The sequence below is a fragment of the Cygnus atratus genome, chromosome 2, assembly GCF_013377495.2.
Source record: "Cygnus atratus isolate AKBS03 ecotype Queensland, Australia chromosome 2, CAtr_DNAZoo_HiC_assembly, whole genome shotgun sequence".
NCBI classification, from domain to species: domain Eukaryota; kingdom Metazoa; phylum Chordata; class Aves; order Anseriformes; family Anatidae; genus Cygnus; species Cygnus atratus.
Genome location: NC_066363.1, coordinates 9,742,084 through 9,762,380, shown reverse-complemented (window position 1 = coordinate 9,762,380; position 20,297 = coordinate 9,742,084). Strand labels below are relative to the sequence as shown.

The window sequence follows — 20,297 nt, the reverse complement described above, 5'->3', positions numbered from 1 at the left end:
GACATACAACATCATTAGCAGGCATATAAATAAATCAGATATGTCTTGGATTCTGGTATGATGTTCAAACCATTAGTAAAAATATATACTGAAGAGATAATCTGAAAAGTAGGTTTAATGTATAAGAAGAAAATTAAAATTTCCTGTGAGATTGGAATTGGATATCCAATATTTATTGTAGAGTTCAAGGACTTGACTTTTGGTGGTGGTGGTGGTGGTAGTTTTGTTTGTTTGTTTGTTTGTTGCAGTTTTTCTACTACTTTTTATTCAACTGTATAGCTTGTGCTTTTGATGTTTAACAAAACTACCAAAAGCTCTTCCCAAGATGCCCCATTTGAAGAATTCAGCTAACACTGTCCTTAGTGTCAGTTCGTACAGTGCAGAATTGTCTTTAATAGAGAGGTTTGGGTGTTTGTTTTGAGTTTATGTTTGGTTTTAAGAAATGTTATATCACATGCTGTGAAAGAGCAGTATTTGACTATGGTCTAGCCCCCCATTTTTCAAAATAATATTCTTCTTTTATTTAAAGCCTATTAATTATTTAAGAGTTTTATTGTGAAATCTACTCCAGAAAGTACAGAAAGACTGGCAACTGATTTTGGCTAATTCATCTTTTACATTTTTATTACTTAGTTTGGCATGTCTTGTACAAATAGAATCTAATGTGCATAAATTATATTCCTGAATTTGTTGACCACTTAAACCTTCTGCTTCAAAACAAAACAAAACAAAACAAAAAAGAAAAAAAAAAGAGAACAAACAAAAAAAAGTCATAATTCCATTAGAATTAGAACATTTGGTATGTTCTAGTTACCAAAATGTTATCAGATATGTATTCATGAAGGCTGCATAACCTTTAGTTCTTTCTATAAACACGATCACAAGAAAAGTAAAAAACAGTGGTCAAGAAAACTGAGCTCTAAATTTCCCTGCAAAGTAGCTGTGTTAGAAGCATATTCTCTAACCCTGGGAAATTCACTTCGATGTTTCTGCCCTTTCATTTTCGCATCTGTGAAGCAGCGATGATACTTGCCTCCCCTGCAGAAGTAATGTGAGTACTTTCAGACAGCTGGACAGAAGGAGCTATAGAAATACGGAGACTGTAAGGGAGCAAATTATATTCCTTTTATGGTAATCATCTTCTCCTTTTTGTTGAGGTTTATTTAAAGCAAAGTAATTGCAGGGGTGAAACTTCATAGGCATAATTTAGATTTCAAGAAAGGGGGTAAGGAGGAGGAGGTGGAGGTGGTTGTATTTTAAGACCCAGAAGACACCATTAAGTAGATGATAATCCTTGAGAAGGGTTTCTTTGTAGAGTGAATTTCTTTCCCTTCTGCTATATTTAGGAAAAGCTTGGTAGAGTATTTCATAATTAAGCTATTTTTTTTAATGTTTAATTTCTTAGCTATGTTTCATTTCAAAAGTGTACATGCTTCCATTATTCCCATCTTGAGCAATGTTTACATCACATGTATTTTCCAAGATTTTCTCCAGAGCTGAACGCCTGCAGCAGTCCGCACCAGGTTGTATCCATCCATTTCATTGGGATTTCATTGAGCACCTTTGGCAGCTGGGAGCTGTAAGAAAAGGGATTAGCAAGTGTTTGTCTGACACACAGTGATCCCAGCATCTGCTGATTGGATTGAAGTAATCCTTTTACAAGTTACAAAACTCTATTATCAGAGCATTAACAGAAGGGGAGGCAGTGATATATGCTACATCAAGGGTGTATTAATTTAGGTAAACAGAACGTAGGTTGCCATTTAATGTACTTGTGAATTACAGTTATTCTCACAAAAGTTGCACAGTAGTCATTTGGTGCATAATGTCATATGCTGCTCATGCAAGGATGATATTTCTCTAGAAACCCAAGGGCAATTGTTTTGAATTATTTCAGATGGCATGCCTGAAGCATGACTGTGCTCTCCGTGTACATGCTTAGTTGTTTACAACAATCTTTACATCTAAAAATACAAAGGTGAAACTTTGTAATGTCATTTTTTATTGTTGGCTGACATCACCATTGAAGGTTATTTATTTCCTAATAATACACCTGATTTGAAACACAGTGAAATTATTCTCAGCCAGACTGAGTAGTTGCCTTGTCAGACAATTGCCTCCCTCTATGTTTTTAGTTTTCCTTCATCACCTACCTTATTATATGTGATATTAGTAGTGGTTTATGCCAAGCTACAAGTAAAGCTGCATAGTAGCTTTCAATACTTAATTTAAAAGGCTTCAAAATTACTCTTTTCACTGTTGTATTCAGATACTGAGAAATATGAGAAAAATTAGATCAAAATGTGTTACTTTAGTAATATGTCTCCAAGCACTGAAGAAGTAAAATATTTTCTCAGCATATTTTATAAAGACAAAAAGCATGCCTCAGGTTTTTGTTTCCTAGATTTTTTTTATTTGTGGTTACCTTAGACAGTTCTCAATTACAACATCAGGAGATCCAGAATAACATGGTACAAGTGAGAAGAGAAAAAAGGGCCTCCATTATGAAAAGAGTTGACAAATCGGATGATGAAATCCTGGCTCAAGTGAAAACAGGAGTATTGCCATTGACATAAGTGGATGCAAAATGTTCCCCAGGATTGAATGTATGTGAGAACGTATAGCCAGATGTTAATATACTGAAATTTCTTCCAGATATGAGTTCTGTGAGCTACTGAGAATGAGTTGCCACAACAGAATTTTGATTTTATTTCATTGATACATATTGTGTAAAGTCACAGTTCTCTACAGTTAAAATTGAAAAGTGGATTTGCCATGTTAGAAGTAAAGTTAGTGCTTTTAACAACAGTTATAGAGTGAAATCTGATATGGATCATCGCTTGGGAGCAGGTATATGCTCTACATTATTGCAGGTTGGTTGGATCAGATCGTCAAGAACATCCATGTTGTTTTAACAGAAGTGCAACTATTGGAGAAAACTGGGATTTTCTTACTGTGTTGGTTGATTGAAGGAACGATATTGATTGAGGTAGTGCTTCTTGTCTTTATTTAAGGTCTGCTTTGTTAAGCAGGAAATGTAGGAAAGAAATGGGCATTGTATGGTCTAGTTCCATGCTTTCTTTCATGGGCCACCACTGTGAGTATTCTTCATGGAAGCACGCGTGGTGAGCTTGCAGACAGTGACAGTCTCTGCAGGAGCATCACAGCAGCTCAGAAGACTTGACCTTCTGTATACAAGGAAGAGCCCAAAGTAACTTCAGTAGTTCTGTGAAACTGTGTTAGGAGATAGAGGAAATGCTTATACAGTGTGAAAAGATGTCTGTGTGGTCTGAACATGGTTCTTTCAGGATTCTAATAGTGACACATCTTAGGGAGCTTTATTCGAACAGTACTGGACAAGTGTGGGTGCATGAGAATAGAAGAATAACGTAATCATAATTTTAAAACAGAGGAATGGGGAGAAGGAAAGAGAAGAGAAATGTTCCTTTCTGTTGCTATTGCATGAGTGCAGACTCCAGCCCTTGAATATAATGGAACACATATTAAAAAAGAAATTGCTGATTATCTAGGGAGAGATTTTTCAAGGGCACAAAAGAGAGATAAGTATGAGGTTCTCATTTAAGATGATGGGGAAGACTGGAGTCTTTCCTTTGTGTGTTTGCTAATCTCCTACATCCTTTCCATTGAATAACTGCACAATGAGTAAGAATGTGCATAATTTTATAAAGACTAAATCTTGCCTGGACCAACTTGATTACTTTTTATTTAACTAAAATTACAAAACCAGTAGATGAAGTGAAAACAACAGATGTAATATACCTAAATTTTAATAAAGCCTTGAAACTGTCTCATGAATAGTTAATTGAAAAATTAATGTCAGGTTTTTTTAGAAGACAATTATATGGATTGAAATGTGGCTAAAGGATGGTGCACAAAGAGTAATGATTAAAAGCTATATGGTAGTGTCTGGCAAAGTACAGGAATTGGTGTTAGATACAGTTGTATTTAGCTTTTTTAATAGTGATCTGGAAGTGGATGGAAGTGACTGAATGACTTTTACAAATGGTATCGCACTGCAAGGTGCTGCACAGAAGTGATGACAGAGGGATAGTCCAGAAGCTTGGAAAACATACGCCTGAAAACATGAAAGCAAGACCTTGATATGGGTAATCAGATAGGGCTCTTAAGTCTCTAACTTCTGTAGTAGGGCAGGGAGAGTGCTATGAGTGGAAAAAGAGTGTGAAGCCACTAGTGGTAAGGTATTAAAAGGAAGGAATCATGTGCTGTGTTGAAGGCAAATTGGATTTACACAGAGAAGTGTAATGCACTTTGCATACAGTGAATAAATATAGTGAATGAAAAACGCACCGAAGATGGCAAAGGTTTAAGCAGAATAACAAAACTGCAGAGAGCAATGTAGCCTACAAATTAGCAAGAAACAAAGCCAAAAAAATCCAAAAAAACCTTTATGTAAGTCAATAGGAGAGAATAATAAAATTGTTTCAAATACGGTCTTTCAGTGTTTATTGCATTTTTGCAGCTGCTATATAATAGCTAAGGCCAGTTCTCTCCCATCTACATGCCTTCTGAGGAAGCTGGTGAAGCACCATGGCATTGCCTGGCCCCCGTAGTCTTCTCTGTCCCCACCACCTCCACGTGGCAAGGCAGGACCAGCTACTGCTGTTGAAAGATTTCATTTCTCTAGAACCTGCAGCATGTGCTGTGCTGTTCTGGGGATCCAGTGAAAAAATGAGGGGAGGAAGGGCAGAGGGTCTCATAGCTTTTGCTGAGGATGCCTGTTTTGGAGGAACTGATCCCTCTGGAAGTTATACGCGCTAGGGGTGTGTGAAACTGCTCTTCCTCTCACCCTATTTTGGGCAGTTCACTTTTTTTAATATTGTCCAGGGAGTATATAGCAGGATGAGCAGAGGCTCAGCATGAATAGTATCCCAGGCCAACTGGGTTTTATGATGTAGACTTATTTTTCTTAGTTGGAAAGATAGTACATTATGTACCTGGCAGCAATGCTGTGCTCACCCATGTGCCTGTTCCCTGCTGAAGTAGTGAGGCACAGAGCAACAACAGCTTAGATGCTGTCACATCCAATTCTTGCTTTGATTTCCTCTTTGTACCTTCTGAAAAAGCAGCAACAGTTTCAGAGCAGTGGTTCTCATGTTGTTAGGTGAAGGGTGTGAATTTGAGTGGTCACTGTTCACAAGGATTAGGATAATGTCCCATCCACTTCTTCAGCTGACATTTGAGATTGAATTAGACCTGTCAAGGTCTGTCAGTTTAAGAGTTCCCTATATTTTCATTAAAGGAGACATCCTCCGTCAGGAAAAGGGTGTCTAATCAAGTACCATACTGGAATATGTTGTCAAAAACAATTGCTTTTTGAAATAGCTGAACATCAGCTAATAAAATAGGCATTTTAAAAACAAATAACTTGACAAATACAAACCATAGCATCTCTGAAGAAGGTGTTTGGAGATAGAATTTAACTGTGATATTTGTTACCCTTAATTTAGCCACAGAGCAAGCATTGGATGCCACTCCTTGAGTAAAGAAAAAAGTAAAGGAAGACAGTGGTTTGACACAATATTACAATATCAACTGACAACTCAGGAAGTTCTACCAAATCCAAGCCAGGCTGTTGTACTCTTTGTGCTCATAGACTCATAGAATTATCTAGGTTGGAAAAGACCTTCAAGATCACCAAGTTGAACAATCATCCTGATCCACCAATTCCCATCAGGCATGTTGAGTCTGTCTTAGCATTTGCCACAGGTACTGGTTCTCTTGGCCAGAGATTCATTGTCCCTGGGATGTTTCTTCATCTTCTGGCTGAAAGCTTATCTGTTGTCTTATGACTGGCATGTCTTACACAACATATATAGCTTTTACAGCATGTCCCCTCTCCACGTACATTGCTGGGAGAGGGTGTGACTTTGCATCCTCCTTAACCCCATGAAATGTTTGGTAGTGAGAGTATCTCATCTGTGCATAGAAGAGAGAGTATAAACTGGGCTGTCAGTTGTCCTTGCAGGTGAGGCCTTGTGGAAGGAAAATTAAGACTCAATGAAAATTAAGGTATGTCAAGAGATCTAGCAGAGCAGGCAGTTGTGTTTAAATATTAGCATGTGCTTGGGATTACAGGACATGTCTTGATGTGGGCATCTTGGTGAGACCAGACCTCCGCCCTTTGCTTTGAGGAGCTTTGCGGAGCATTACAGTAATGGTGGTGACAACTTCTATTTATTTTGCCTGCTGCTGTGGGACAGGGAAAATCATGCACATGTTTGACATGTTGGTAATGAATTTCTTTTGTACCAGCCAAACGCTGCAGAATGTCTCATGAAAACATCCTAATTAAGGAGTGGATCTGAATAGACACACAATCTCTAAAATATCAGAAGTTCCACTCAATTTAATGTACATCCAGCAGCTCCCACGAGAGCATTTCAAAATCACTAAGCTTCTGTTTAGCAAAATGGGGATGAGAGCAGGGGCTCGGAAGGACTGTAAATGAAAGATTACTTAACTCTGAGGGAATTGTCTGACTTCTGAATGTTTTCAAGCAGTCTTCTTTCTCAGTAGCTATTTAAACATGTGCATAAAGCAGATGTTCATACTGAGCTGAGCCTTCCACAGGTCCGTTCAAATAGTCAAATGCTTTTCAAGATCTGTCAGGAAGTGTCCTGTGAATCTGATCCATGCAATGCAGGTGTCGAGACTACATGAAAAGTGGCTGTCTGGTGAAAGTAAAGATTTCAGTGTGTTCTCATTTATACTTTCATTTTTAAAACACTCAGGATTCCCTTGAAAAGGAAGGTAAAAATAAAAAGTTTTCCTTTTAAAGAAGAGGTGAGTTGTTTAAAAAATCATATCCACTAAAAGCAATCAAAATACCTTAACTATGTCATATTTAGCAATTTAATTTTATTTTTAAAACATAATCCTTGAACTTATGAAACAGACAACTCAGAACCAGCAGGAAGCTGCTTGCTATGTGCAGCCCTGCCATAGGAATCAAACATTCCAGAACCTTTTCCTACAGTTTCATGGACCTCACAGTATTTTGGAAAGGTTTGGTGTTGGCAGACCCATGTATCTTCATAAAATGTCCCTGAAGTCTGTGAGACATTGGTGATGGGCATGTCAAAGTGAATCAGATTACAAAACTGTGGTTTAAAATGGGGAAGATCTGGTATCTGGTCCTTGGCTGCCTGATCTCTGCCTGCCACATGCAGAACTGCTTTCCTGAGGCAAGAGTCCTGGCCCCGTGGTACTCTAAGATTTCACCATTTTTCCCCCTTTTCCTCATAAAAAATTCTTATACGCCTATATCTCTGTGTAGGAGAGATTATCTTTTTCTGATTTTGTTTAGTGTACAGGTCCAGGCACAGATTTACCAGGAGAAAAGAGCAGGATCTCTCCCTTTCCCCAGCAGCAACAGCCATTTGGCAAGGACAAGCAAGCTGTCAGAGGATGGGATCCTCCCAGCAGCCTGCAGCTTAGGGCTGGGCTCACATTTTCTGACCCCCTCCCCTAACACGAGATGGGGCCACGCAGCTCCCTCAGCTCCCCATCAGTCAGGTCAAGGCCCTGTCCCCTGCCATGCTTTTTGCTTCGTTTGAGCAAGGAAGCAATCACACAGTAGGTGTTTTGATTGTATCTAGGCCACCACTATTTTCTACCTCCTTCAGAAACCCTTCTTCCAACGCAATATGTTTCTGTGTCCTTAAAGAAGCATTCAGGTAGTCTTTCTGGAAGCATCACTTCTGTAATTGCTTTTCAGAAACAGGCACGATTTACAAATCTCGTATAAAGATGCACACCTGTGACAAACCTTGCACAAGACAAAGCTGTGTCAGAAGGTCTTTTGTAACCAAAAAAAAAAAATCATTCCAGCTGCCTGCTTCACCTCTTTGGTGGGGAGTGCAGTGAGTGACAGCTTTAGCAAAGCTCATATTTGGCAGATGAGTTTGAAGCTTTTTGCACCTTCTGTTAAACATGCCAAGAGGGCAGGATAGCCTTCTTTCTTTAAAGTGTGTCTGGGAAGGACTCTTCAACATAGGAGAGGTGCTCTATGGTTTTCTAAGCAGTTAAATGGCTTTTTATATTTTTTGGTGATTTTTTTACAAGGATATTTTCAAGACAGCATCAGTATATGCTCCAGCAGGAAACCCTTGGACTAACATGGGGCCCTGAGGCACCCACAGCTCTGTTCCTGACTCCTCTCCAGACCCTCAGCTTGCCCCCTAAACAGCCTGTCCTTTTTTGAGTCTGTTTAAGGATGTTAACTCCAACTTACCTTGTAAAAGTAGTTTGGAGTTTACTTTACAAATATGAACTGGGTGTAATCTGCAGTTTTTCTGTTGCTCTGAAAGGTAATTTGGCTGCATAAATAGACTTGCAAGTACCAGGTGATAGTTTTCTTTATCTGATTGTTAAGGGGAGAAAAGATTTATGTTCTTCCCCACCATTCCTTCTTACTACTCTCATCCCCTCACCTGTTTGGAACAATTTGCAGGACCATGAGATGAAGGAGCAGGTTTTTATTTCACTACTGGCAAACCACCGGACCTGAATTCCTGATCTGGTTCTGTACCAAACCTCCAGCCTTGTGAGGTCTGCAGAAACCTACACCGATATACTCTTGATGGGCCATCATTCCTAGGACAGCCAGTTAAATTTTCTGTGGAGAAGCTTCTCCTAACACTGTTGCCTTTGCTGAATGCCAGGTACAAGGCACAGACTTTGACAACATATATTAATATTAATTAACACCACCTTTTCAGTTCAAGACCTGCTCCATGCCTGTCCCTGTGCAGTATGAGCTCCTCATGACCCAGAACTTGAACTTTAGCCTGGCAATTTTTTAATTCTTCTCAGCAGATGTATTGTTGATGATTCAGGTTTCATGTAACTTGCATATGTGCTTGAACTTTAGTTTTAAAAGGCTTCGGTTTGTCTTGAGCTGTTGTTGTATTAAGTCATTTTTATCCATGGACTCTTGTTTCTTTTCCATTGCCCGATGAAATAGAAAGTTGTGCTCACATTTTCTGCGTACTGAAGAAGAAATAACTTGCTCCCAAAGCTCCATGTCTGGGGGTTTCAAGCATTTCTTCTCAGTTAGTGCTGGTGCATTTTAGTGTTCATATTTTGAATAGCACAAATGAGCTTGACATAATCTCTCTTCAGTAAATGAATTAGTAATAAGACTGAGTGTACTGTGTCCCCAAAGCTCAGGACTCCTGTGCTCTGATTTTTGACTCCTGACCATTCTTCCCTCCCTTTAGGATAAAGTCCAAGTTTCTGAACTTTCAACAGTTTTGAAATCTGGAAACAAACTCTGAGCAAGTACTTACTTGGAGAAGCTCTGAATTGTACCTTAAGTCTTCCCATTCTGCTTTCTATCCTGAGATACATCCTTTTAGCTTAGCTTTGAGACCGGATAAGCCAATGCTTAATACAGTATTCTTTTAATTCCAGTCCTACATGGAAGATCATCTGAAAAATAAGAATCGTCTGGAGAAAGAGTGGGAAGCTCTTTGTGCTTACCAGGCTGAACCCAACGCCACCACCACTGCACAGCAGGAGGAAAATATCCAGAAGAATCGCTCACGGGCTGTAGTACCATGTACGTATGCTTTAGTTTGCATGGTTACGTTTTAAGTCCTTGATGGGGTTCTCAATACCCTTTGCACAGTGGTTTGAGAGCTACAGATGATAGGCAAACAGAATACAGAGTAGTGTATACATGTACTAGAAAATCATAGCTATAAATATTGGGTGGGTGCATGTCCTGTTGTCATTTCAGATACTGTTTATCTCCTTACAAGTTGCATATATGTTACAAAAATGCACAAGTATGTCACCCGGCACTGCTGCTGCAGCTGTGCTGTCTCATGAAATTCAATAGCCAGAGCGCTTTTCAATGCTGGAATATACTTTCTGCGCAAGAGTGGCATCTGTAGCCATTCAACAGAAAGAAGTTTGGCTTGTGTTTAGACAAGTTGGTATCATGTCCATCCAACAGTAATACCAGCAGTCTATAATCAGAGCTAGATGATCTGTTTATCAGATACTCAGCTGTACTGAATGAGCCCCTTTAGGTTTCAGTGGATAAGCTTGCAAACTGGCTTCTCTCTCTTCTAGGCTTACGATGAAAAGAAAAAAAGAAAAAAAAAACAAAACAGACAGTGTTTATATTCCTAGAATTTGCTTTTTCCTGTAAGCAGCCACTTTTTTTGAGCTTGAAATAAAAGCAATATATTTTTCTTATGCAAATATATATCTCATAGATTACATTGGTAATCCATGGCCACACATTTTATTAAGCAACCAATGAAACAAAACTGAAACTGAGAATATATGCAGAGTCCACAGCAACAAAAATGCTCTCAATCAGTGTGCCCACAATCCAGCTGGGTAGCTTGGCAAACACATATAGCTATTTTAATTTTTAAAGTGCCCTGAAAACATTAATTTTCCCTATGAGAGCCTAGAGAAAGTACTATTCCTGCTTTAGAAATGGGGAAATGACAGGTAACACATTAAGTAAATGTCAGAGCCAGATTTGGAGTGAAGATTGTTTGGAGCTACATAATTTCACTGAGCTCATCAGTGCCTGCATATTTGTTTCAGCGGGATTTGGCTCTCCTCTTAGTGTAGAGGTTCCTCCTGCTGTACTGTGCTGCTTGGGAGAGGAGTGCAGTAGTTGAGCAATATAAATTCTCCTGAGCAATATGGAGCTGGTCAAAAGTCTGCAAGCAACACCTGACTGACTTCATTTGTTTGAGGATCAGATCAATTGGAAAGTTCTAGAAATGCAAGCAAGGAAGTTAAAAGAGTGCAAGACTTCTGTGCTCTTTGTGTCCTGAAAAAAACAGCATTTAATAGACATAGTACAAGGTGAAAATTGCTCCATGATAACGTGTATTGATCCAAACTGATCTTCTTGCTTAAGTTGTTCTTGTCAATGTGAACTTACAGTGTGGACCGTCTTAAGCTGTTCCAAGACCCTGTTTCAAAGTTAAGCCAGATTGTTTTTGTTTGCTGCCTTGAAGACAGCATGGGAGTTGCAGGTGTTGCCAGAAATTGATGCTGGTTATTCAGCTGATGCAGTAAATATGTCTGCATGATACAATGAGCAGTGAGATAGGGACCTTCAGACTAGAACAGTCTAGTCATGAGTCCAGAAGCATTATAGCTGCAGCAGGGCTAAAGAGCAGAAAATTTGAGTTTGGGTGTCATGCCACACTAGAGAGCTGAGCTATTTTCAGAGCTGAGCTGATAGCCTCTTTTCATCATATTGTACCACGTGGATGAATCAGCCTACAGTGATCAGCCATCAGTTTACAAGTCCCTGCCCCTTGCTTCTTGCATGGTGCATTGTATCCCTTTTCTTCTCAGCACTGAGTCCAGACTGAATCAATACTACCTGTGAAGGTATTTGGACACCAACAGGGTGTCTGCAGTTTATTTAAAGCTTTAATTAGAAGTGTTTTAGTGCATTTAAAGTCTCTTAGTACTTCTACAAGAGGAAAATGGTGTTTCTTGGCTTTGTTACAATATGGAAACTTCTGTTCTGGCTATTAGCATACTTGGAACTTTCCTTTTTGACTGAGTTGCACAAAATTACCTGCCCTTACTTTCCAAAGTTGCCGTGCACTGGCAAACAGCTGTCATGTTATACCCCTCAAACTACTTTGATGATGGGTGAAAAGCATGGCATATAGCTTAAACAAGATTAAATTTTGATAAGATGGTGGTTATTGTACACTCTGGGATTAGACCAAGTTGAGAAAGAGTCCAGTTTGACCAGGTTTTGGCTGACATGCAAACTATAGCAAAAAGTCACAGATTTGCTTCAGAATAAATTAAGAAGCAAAGTTGATATTCTTTTGATATGCTACTAAGTTGTTATGATACATTCAAAGTATTCGCAGAGTAATGCCTTGTTAGCGTTTCCTTACCCTTTTCATATTCATAATCACCTTGACAAGGTAAAACAAAATTGCCAATTCATGCAAAAGATTTCATCTTAGGAAGGCTTCAAAGAAGCTTTAATATCACATTGTGTTTGCTTCACTTTTTCCTTTCTCAACCGCTCTTAAAATATTAGGATATTAAAATATTACTGATTACATAACTGATGTCATTTCTAGATAAACAAGATCTTTAAGCTCACAATTCTATCCTATCTTATTCTTTTACCTGTCTTCTCTCTTTACAAACAGATTCTAAAATATTTGGTGGCAGAAGCATTTTACACTGCACTTAGTTAATTAATTACTAGTTTAAAATATTTGAAGTAAAGTAACTGAGACCTTCTAAATTAATAAAATTTCATCCTTTTATCCAACCAACAGGAAGGTTGCCATAATTTAGGGTGATGCAGTGCCTCCTTTTCTGTGTGAACACATGAACAGTTCCATTTGTTGATGTCAAAAAAAAATGGTTTTCGCTCTTAATTTTCTCTTCTTGCATCTCTGCAAAACACATCAATAGGATCAATACGGCATGTTGTTATATATGAGTGTATGTGTGTATACCATAGATATATACATATATTTTAAACATTTGGGAAGTATTTTTTGCAGTGAACATCTTGTCTATCATCACTCTGTCCGCAGGCCGTGGTATATATTAGAGCAAGCTGCTTACAGTACATCATGATTCTTCACAGTCTTCAGACTGCTCCACTTTTGCTCCGCAACAGTTCTTCACTTTCTTACTTCAGTGTAGTTCTGTAGAGTGCTTTTATATATGCGTGTATGTGGAGGGAGAAATACCAGTCTAAATCTGTATGGAGGAAAACAATGGTCCAGGCAAAAGGTGCCATCTTGGTTGTTGGGAGTGACACCCTGCTATGCGATGGCAGGTTTCAGACAACCTAAAGTCTCCCATATGCACTGAAGCATCTAATTAATGATTCACTGTGAGCATGATTCTGTGAAATCATAGATTAAGATGCATAAATTTAAGTGGCTCCAGGTAGTTGGCTCCATGTAAGCCAAATGTCAAAGCTCCCATTACCACCGTTGAAGTGCTCAGTCTGTGCACTGGTACTGAAAGAGGTATGCAATGCCCAGAAGTAGGTTTCTGGTTTACAGTGAAATTAATAGCTCTAGGATGACCTTCAGATAGCCTGTGTGAGTTTCAGATGCTGGTCCAATAGGAAAGAAGCCTTTAGGTTTTTTGTCATGTCTGTTAATCTTGTGCAATCATTTACAGTTTCTCGTATGTTATGGAGTTGATGTTTAGCCGACTAAATCAAGTCCCATTAACTGTGACCTAGTACACATAAAGATACCTCTATGTAAACAACTAAATTTAGGTGTCTCAGTTTATAAGCTGAGTTTTTATATATTGCAAACTTGTGTTTGCTTTATATTTTATCATTTATCTTCTATTCTCTACACTTTATTGTTTATACGTATATAAAATACAACATTGTGTTGTATTTCTCCTCAGCTATATGTTAGTAGTAGTCTTCCTGTTTAAGAAGCCTCTCTCTGCCACACACGTCTATCTATACATTTTATTTTTCTTTCAGCTGTGCTTTGGCTCAAGTGATAACAAATGCAAAGTAGTGCAGCATTTGTCTGTAGCTATTGTAGATATTTGAAATGATGGCTAGTTGTAGCTTGCCCAGATTGCAATAGCTAGTAACAACATTTGTCTTTTCTCTCACTTCCTTATTATCTTCTCTCTCCCCTCCTATTTCTTCATTCATCTTTCTTGCTTGCTTTTTAGATTGATCTTATATTTCTTACTGTTCTCTCATCCTCTTCCTTTCTCTTTGTATTTCCTCATTTTCCAGCTCCTTTTTCCTTGCCTTTAACATAATCAATGTGTAGTTTACAAAACAAAAACAAAAAACCTTGTACATTTGGCATTTCCCCATAGTTGCTTATTGCTAATGTTAACATTGCTAATTGTTAATGTAATTCTTAGCAAACTGGTGTCTGTGGTATTTTTTTTTCCTTTTCTGCCTGTTTCTGGAGAGCTATTATGCTAGTTCCTAGAAGCTTTGAGGTGATAACAGGCATAGACAAGCACAATCTGTTCATTGTCAATATGAACACTTAATGCTGCAACTGAACCACACATGGGTGAAAACTCCTGCTATATGCAGAAAACACATGTCCAACCTTTTTTGCACCTGTTTTTTTTTTCTTTTTTTTTTTTCCTGAAAGCAAGTACAAAGTCTCACTACTATGAAAGCATTAACTTGTGTCACCCTCTGATAAACCCTATGAGACAGCAAGATAATGATAAGGTACACTAAAGGGAGGATCTAGATAAAATATTATGTTTAAGAAAAGAAAAGATTTCCAAAATTACAGATCTGACACTTGACTTTTATTGGAGAACCAAGCTGACATCTGTTTGCTAAATACCAATGAGTCATTGTCCCTGTTGTCTCCCACATCCATTACTTGAAAATACCTCACACATTTTCTTTGGTGATTAGTTCAAACACTTTTGCTATATAATGGATGTGCCTGTTCTTAAGAGCTTACTTAGCCTAAGATATGTGAGAGGTGAGATTTTGTGCATTTAACCTGTGTATCTCCAATAGCCATTTTTTGTTATACATTTTGAAACTTGTTTCAGATCTGTAGATCTTCCTCAAGCACTCTGTGAAAATGCTTACTGTAAAGCATCCTGTAGAAAATCTTGGGTAGTCCCAAGATCTCAGATGTTCATTTTTCTGTTTCTTTTTTTTTTGTGCAGTGGTGCCAAAGTAAAGGTGAACGATATCCATGACCATGCTCCTCTTCTCATCTTCTTGATCTTCATATTCTGTTTAAACCTCACCAGAGGAAATAATTTCATGTGAATAGTAATGAATGGTTCTTCATTTATTTGTCATGCTTTATTTGTCACACTTCTAGTCTTATTCCAGGAGAAGGTTGTTCACATTGGTTGTTTAAATTTTGGTGACAAGATTGAGTGACTGTAAACAACACTTTATAAAAGTCATACAAGCACACCTTTGTCTTATTCACATATTGAACTGCCATGAGATTACTGGTGAATAAATATAAGCAGTACCCAAACCCTCTGTCTTTACTTTCCTGTGTACTACTTACGATGTTTGATACCACATTTATTGTTACTTATTATTAACATAAGAGTGAGTACTCAATAATTTCAAAAGCCAACTTGTAATTCTGCTATTAAGAATGGTATCATGGGCCACTAGACAAGATATAAAGGGGTCAAGGTGTGTTTATGTACTTTTAGTTTGGCTTTTTGAGTAACTGGTGGAAAGATCCTCTTAAAACATCAGTTTACATGTTCAGCTTGGAAACGCTCAAAGTAGAAGGTTACTGGAAGGGCAGCTCCACAACTTCTCTCCACACTATACTGTGCAGGGTAGGTTTGCTGAGATGTGTGAACCATGCTGATTATGTATCATATACAAGTTGTTTGGGATTCATATTTAAAGATTTAGACATTTCTTGCATAAATTATCTGCATGTGGTCTGGTCTTCTCTCTGTAGTCAACAGAAAGAAAAAGGCACTTCTGGTATGTAATTCGTCTGGCCTGAGACAGCTAAATCAAGATGAGATGATTCATCACCTAGAAATATTTTTTTCTCGTAACAAAAAGTGAATCTAGATGGCTGGAACAGATGCAGACATCTGCATTGTCACTGTATACATACAGACAAATAAACCCCATCCATTATATATATCCTGAAATTTTAAAAAAGGGCTAGAGTTTGAAGGTTAAAGAATTTAAAGGACAAGGATATCTGCTCTAAGCATAATTGAACTAGCACCAGTAAAAATACCAGTTAAAACACAGTAAAAGAATTGTGATGATGGACAAACAATATGAGTAAATCTTCTATGTCCAGAGTTGCTGTTTTCTTTACTAGTGGTGCCTGACCTGGCTACATTACTAACAGCGCAGGAACATCTGTGTGTGCTCCCATCGTACTTTTATTTGTAGCCGTTATCTGATTTTGTCTCTCCTGTGAGCACCGCCAAGTCATATTGTCTCCTCACATCATGTGTAGCACCACACAGCAATGGTGTTTGATCAGGTCACATTAACTTTCTGTCCAGCTCTAAATTGTACTTCGATGTTCCGGCTGTTCATTTTATAGAGAAACCAGATGGACCACATCTATCAGCTTACTTCTTCCATGACCCTGCAAACACAGGAGTGTTTTCTGTAATACTGTTTTTTTCCTAGTAATTTTCCTAGTTTAAATCTTAAACTCCCTGAGCAACACCATATTATGGTGCATCTCATAGAATCACAGAATCATCTAGGTTGGAAGAGACCTCCAAGATCAGCTAGTCCAACCTCTGACCTAACACTAACAAGTCCTCCACTAATGAAGACATGCTTTCTCTTAGCCTCCGAAATATCTTAGAGCTTCGTTCTTGAGTCAGACTGTGACTCTGTGGTTCTATCAAGACTATGCTAGGTTAGGAATCAGAAGGAAATATCCTGTCTGCGATTTACACTGTTTAGCTGTCTTGAAATAACACAGTAATATGACTTTGCATTGTTTAACTTAAAATGAGTAGAATATTTGTATAGCAACTTTCATCTCTTTATTTTTGCGTTTGCAGATGATCATTCCAGGATATGTCTGAAAGCTGAAAATAGCCACGACAATTCAGACTACATCAATGCTAGCCCAATTGTAAGTACAGCAACCTAAGAGAAAGAATCCAAATAATCGGTCCCTGTCTTTCCGTGTTGTTAAAATATGCTAACTTGAGGTACCTCACTGCCGCAGAACGCTGATATCAGTCTCAGGCTGTCCTTTCAAATTGAAGAGAAAGAAATATCCTACAAGTGCGTTCAATACTCTTAAGGATTATGTACTAAGAAAATAGTCACTAGATGGTCGTTCTACCTCGTAATAATGTCAGGTTTTCTGTGCTTGCTGTTAGTAATTTACTGATCATAAAATTCAGCAATATACCCTTAGCATGGCTTTCCTTTTCTGAGGAGGTAAAGCTTGCTTGTTTTTCACTCATTTTTTATCTAGTCCTACTGCTGTCAGAGGAGGAATGGTTTCTGTAGGTGCAGACAACTGAGTTCCATGAGCTTCTGAACTTCTGGACATTTCCTCTTAGCTTTCTTCATCTGTTGCCTTCCCGATGTGTAGCTCTATGTTTCTGTGGCTCTCCTGGTTCTTCTCTGAGCTTGCTGTTTTGAAAGCAAGAACGAGTTCCCTCACCACTCGTGTGTCCATTCAAACTGCAAAATAGGTCTACCCAGTTTTTGCCTCTGAATACCCCAGCCTGTCCCAGCTCCCCTTTCTCACCCTACGCAAACTGAATATGGATCCTTACTTGTCAGTGAAAAGTGACAAGGAGAAGAGGTCTCCATTATTAGAAACAAAACAGCTATGATGGAGCCAGTAGCATCACCCTGTCCTAGCTTCTCAATGGAAATGTCAGGATACCATCTAAGGGGGAAAAAGTACGGGAGTCACTTTGCACATGGATCTTATTCACATTACTTAAGTATCTAAGTTATTATAGGGAAACTATGAGAAAGAATTTAGGATGGAGAATTAGCTCTCACTGTAGTGGGCTGTGTATGCCATTACTTTCTCATTTTCCTGGGGAGCATCACTCCCCCAGTTAAATCAGTTCATGTGGGCAAGGCAGCTGACAATTTGCAACAGCATGAAATTACAGGCTGCTTCCTTCTTTCTAATGTTGTTGACAATGCTTCTTCCAAAACAGGAAAAAAAAAACATATAAATTGTTCTCTGAGCTTCATAGTCTTTACTTTCAGTGGAGTTCAAAAGCCTAATTTCCTTGAATATGTAAAAATGTTTTATTCAGAGAGTTTAAAAACACATAGAACCCAATAGGCATCTTCAGGATGCTTTTGTCTTTGGCTTATGGTAGAGGGTAGACCACAGCATCCACATGTTTCAGGGATTGCCAGCTACCATTTTAGAGAACAAGGATAGATGCACACAGATTAATGCAGTTTTTGGACTACTTTTAAGTATGTCTCTGCCTAGACCAAGCTCTATCTGGCCCTAGGATTAGAAGATCATCAAAGTAACTTGGAGCTCCAAGGAATATTGGGTGAGTTCAAGCCTTAATTTGATAGTAAAAGCTGAGAGGTTTCATAGCAAGTGCAGGAGTGCAAGGTGTTAACGGTAAGTAAGATACCATATTCTTTTAAGAGCTCGGTTGTAATTCACATGACTACAGGAAGTGGATTTACAGCATCTGTAGACATGGGGCTAAGACGGGTTCAGCACTGGCAGCAGCATGGATGGCAGGCGTTTTTACCAAACACACCAGGATGGGCTTCTGCAGCTTGCCCAGAAGTTGTTGTGGAGGCATCCTGGTTTTAGTACACAGATTAGCATGGGTGAGGGGTGAAAACTTGCATGTGTGTATATACCTGTTGCAGTTATATTTCTAGATTATAGTGTAGTTATTCCCTTAATTACACTGATGAGAAAATTTGAGATCAGGTAGTGTTGGGGGTGGAGAAGCAGGACCAAGATATTCCATTGACATAACTGAGAAGTAATTTGCTTTGTCTGGATGCCCCATGGTAGTGCAGGGAGAGGGTCTCAGCTTCTATGGCTTTAACTCCTGTTTTAACAGGGGGCTGTAGTCTTGCCTCTCCATCCAGCACTCCAGGGTATTTTCTTCTGCAAGACTAGAAGATATTTCTTTTTTATAGCTTTCTCAGACTCAAGAGTTTTGTACAATAAAATAAGTAACAGTGATGAAGCAAAGTTCTTCTGGTTGTCTCCCTATCACTTATGGCAGTATTTGTATGATTAGAGATAAGTGGGCGCACAAATGTTTCACTGGATTAAGATGAACACTTAGGATCTTGCGTAGCCATAGAAAACTGCCAAGAGAAACTTATGATCTCCACCTCTTGGTAGGACAGGGATCCTGCTGTGTGGGAAGGAGTGCCACAGCCCACATTTACGTAGACAACCTGTTATTCCAAGGAAAGAGATGCTCCAGATGGTTTTGTGCTAACTCAATAGTCATTTCGCTATTTTGAAAGCAATAGATAAAACGTGTGTTTCCTGAAGGTGATGCAGTGGGAGGTTGGTAGGAGGAAATCACTACTTTGCAAGCCCATAGTTTGGAAAGACTCCCTGCAAACTGTTTCATTTCAAGACAAATGAGATATCTTAAAGTTAGTGTTAGTGTAATTGTATTTGTTAATCTGGAATTGTTTGTGTACAGTGAGGTAAAATATAGGAGTGATAGAGACTTTACAAGCTGCTTACAACCTCAGATACCTACTGAAATATTATATTGGGCACTTGATTCTGCAGTATTTTCTGCAGCCTGAGCTGGACATGCTTACTGTTACTATTGCTGTTTGTTTGAGACATTTTCTGTTAGCAGACACACATTTGATCCACTTTTTTGTGAGCAAGTCTGCCTTTATTCACTCTTGCAAAAATCCTGCCATTTCTTTCTTTACGAATGCTGCCTTTCAACTTAAATAACCTCAGTAATTATCGTGTCAATACAGTGATGTTGCTGCTGTTTTTGGGTTGGGAGTGAGCGTTGTAGTGGGCTGCAAGTTGGGCACTAAAAGCAGAGGACCAGTACAGCCTGAACTGACGAGAAGAGGATTTCTCCTCCCTGCACGTGTGAGCTGTCTGGCAAGGGAAGAGTGTAAAATAAAGTAATTATATTTGAGCTTCGGGTAGGGAGGCTTCCAGTCGCGTACAAGTCACAGGGTATCTCCAGCTTCTGGGTCAGTGGTCCAGCCTCCAGCTGGGGCTCACTCAACCTTAACTTAAGTCTAAATGAGTGCAGCAGAACACAGTAAAAAAAAATCCCCTTGCTAGACAATGGGCTGGCCACCTGCCCACATGTTCCTCCCTTTTAAAAAATGCTACCCCCCTCAAGACCTCCTTTCCCTCCAATATGTTGTGAAAACTGGGGTTAGATTGATGGCCTCACCACAGCTGGAAGTGGGTGAGGAGAATCAGCAGAGATTTAGTCCAAGTTCTTCCTGTAGCCATTTAATTTCAATGTAGCATCAGGCCAGGCAAAATGAGTCCTTGGGAGAATTTGCAGGGTAAAAGTGGGGAAGAAATCTGTTTCCCTCCTCTCTGAAATAACATAAAGTACTATGATAATAACTCTGCTATCGGCAGCTGAATGAAAAGCTTGCAATTACAACACAAGGAGACCCTGACTGTGCAGAATAAAACTGTGATAATTACATCTGTCATATTTGTACTTAGTCCTCATTAAATTTCGGGAAAATCATCCAGTAGTAAATAATGTGCAATCTTTGCTTTTAAATCAGAGGTCATGAAAGTAAATGGGAA

General features: G+C 38.8%; 1 protein-coding gene across 1 annotated transcript in view; it reads left to right on the top strand.

Annotated features, from left to right (window-relative positions):
- Nucleotides 1–20,297, top strand: part of PTPRN2 (protein tyrosine phosphatase receptor type N2) — a 485,563-nt gene that overhangs the window by 417,473 nt on the left and 47,793 nt on the right. The window contains exons 14-15 of the mRNA XM_050709300.1: nt 9,457–9,604; nt 16,570–16,643. Of these exons, the coding sequence (XP_050565257.1) occupies nt 9,457–9,604; nt 16,570–16,643 (222 nt within the window). The remainder of the gene's footprint in view (nt 1–9,456; nt 9,605–16,569; nt 16,644–20,297) is intronic.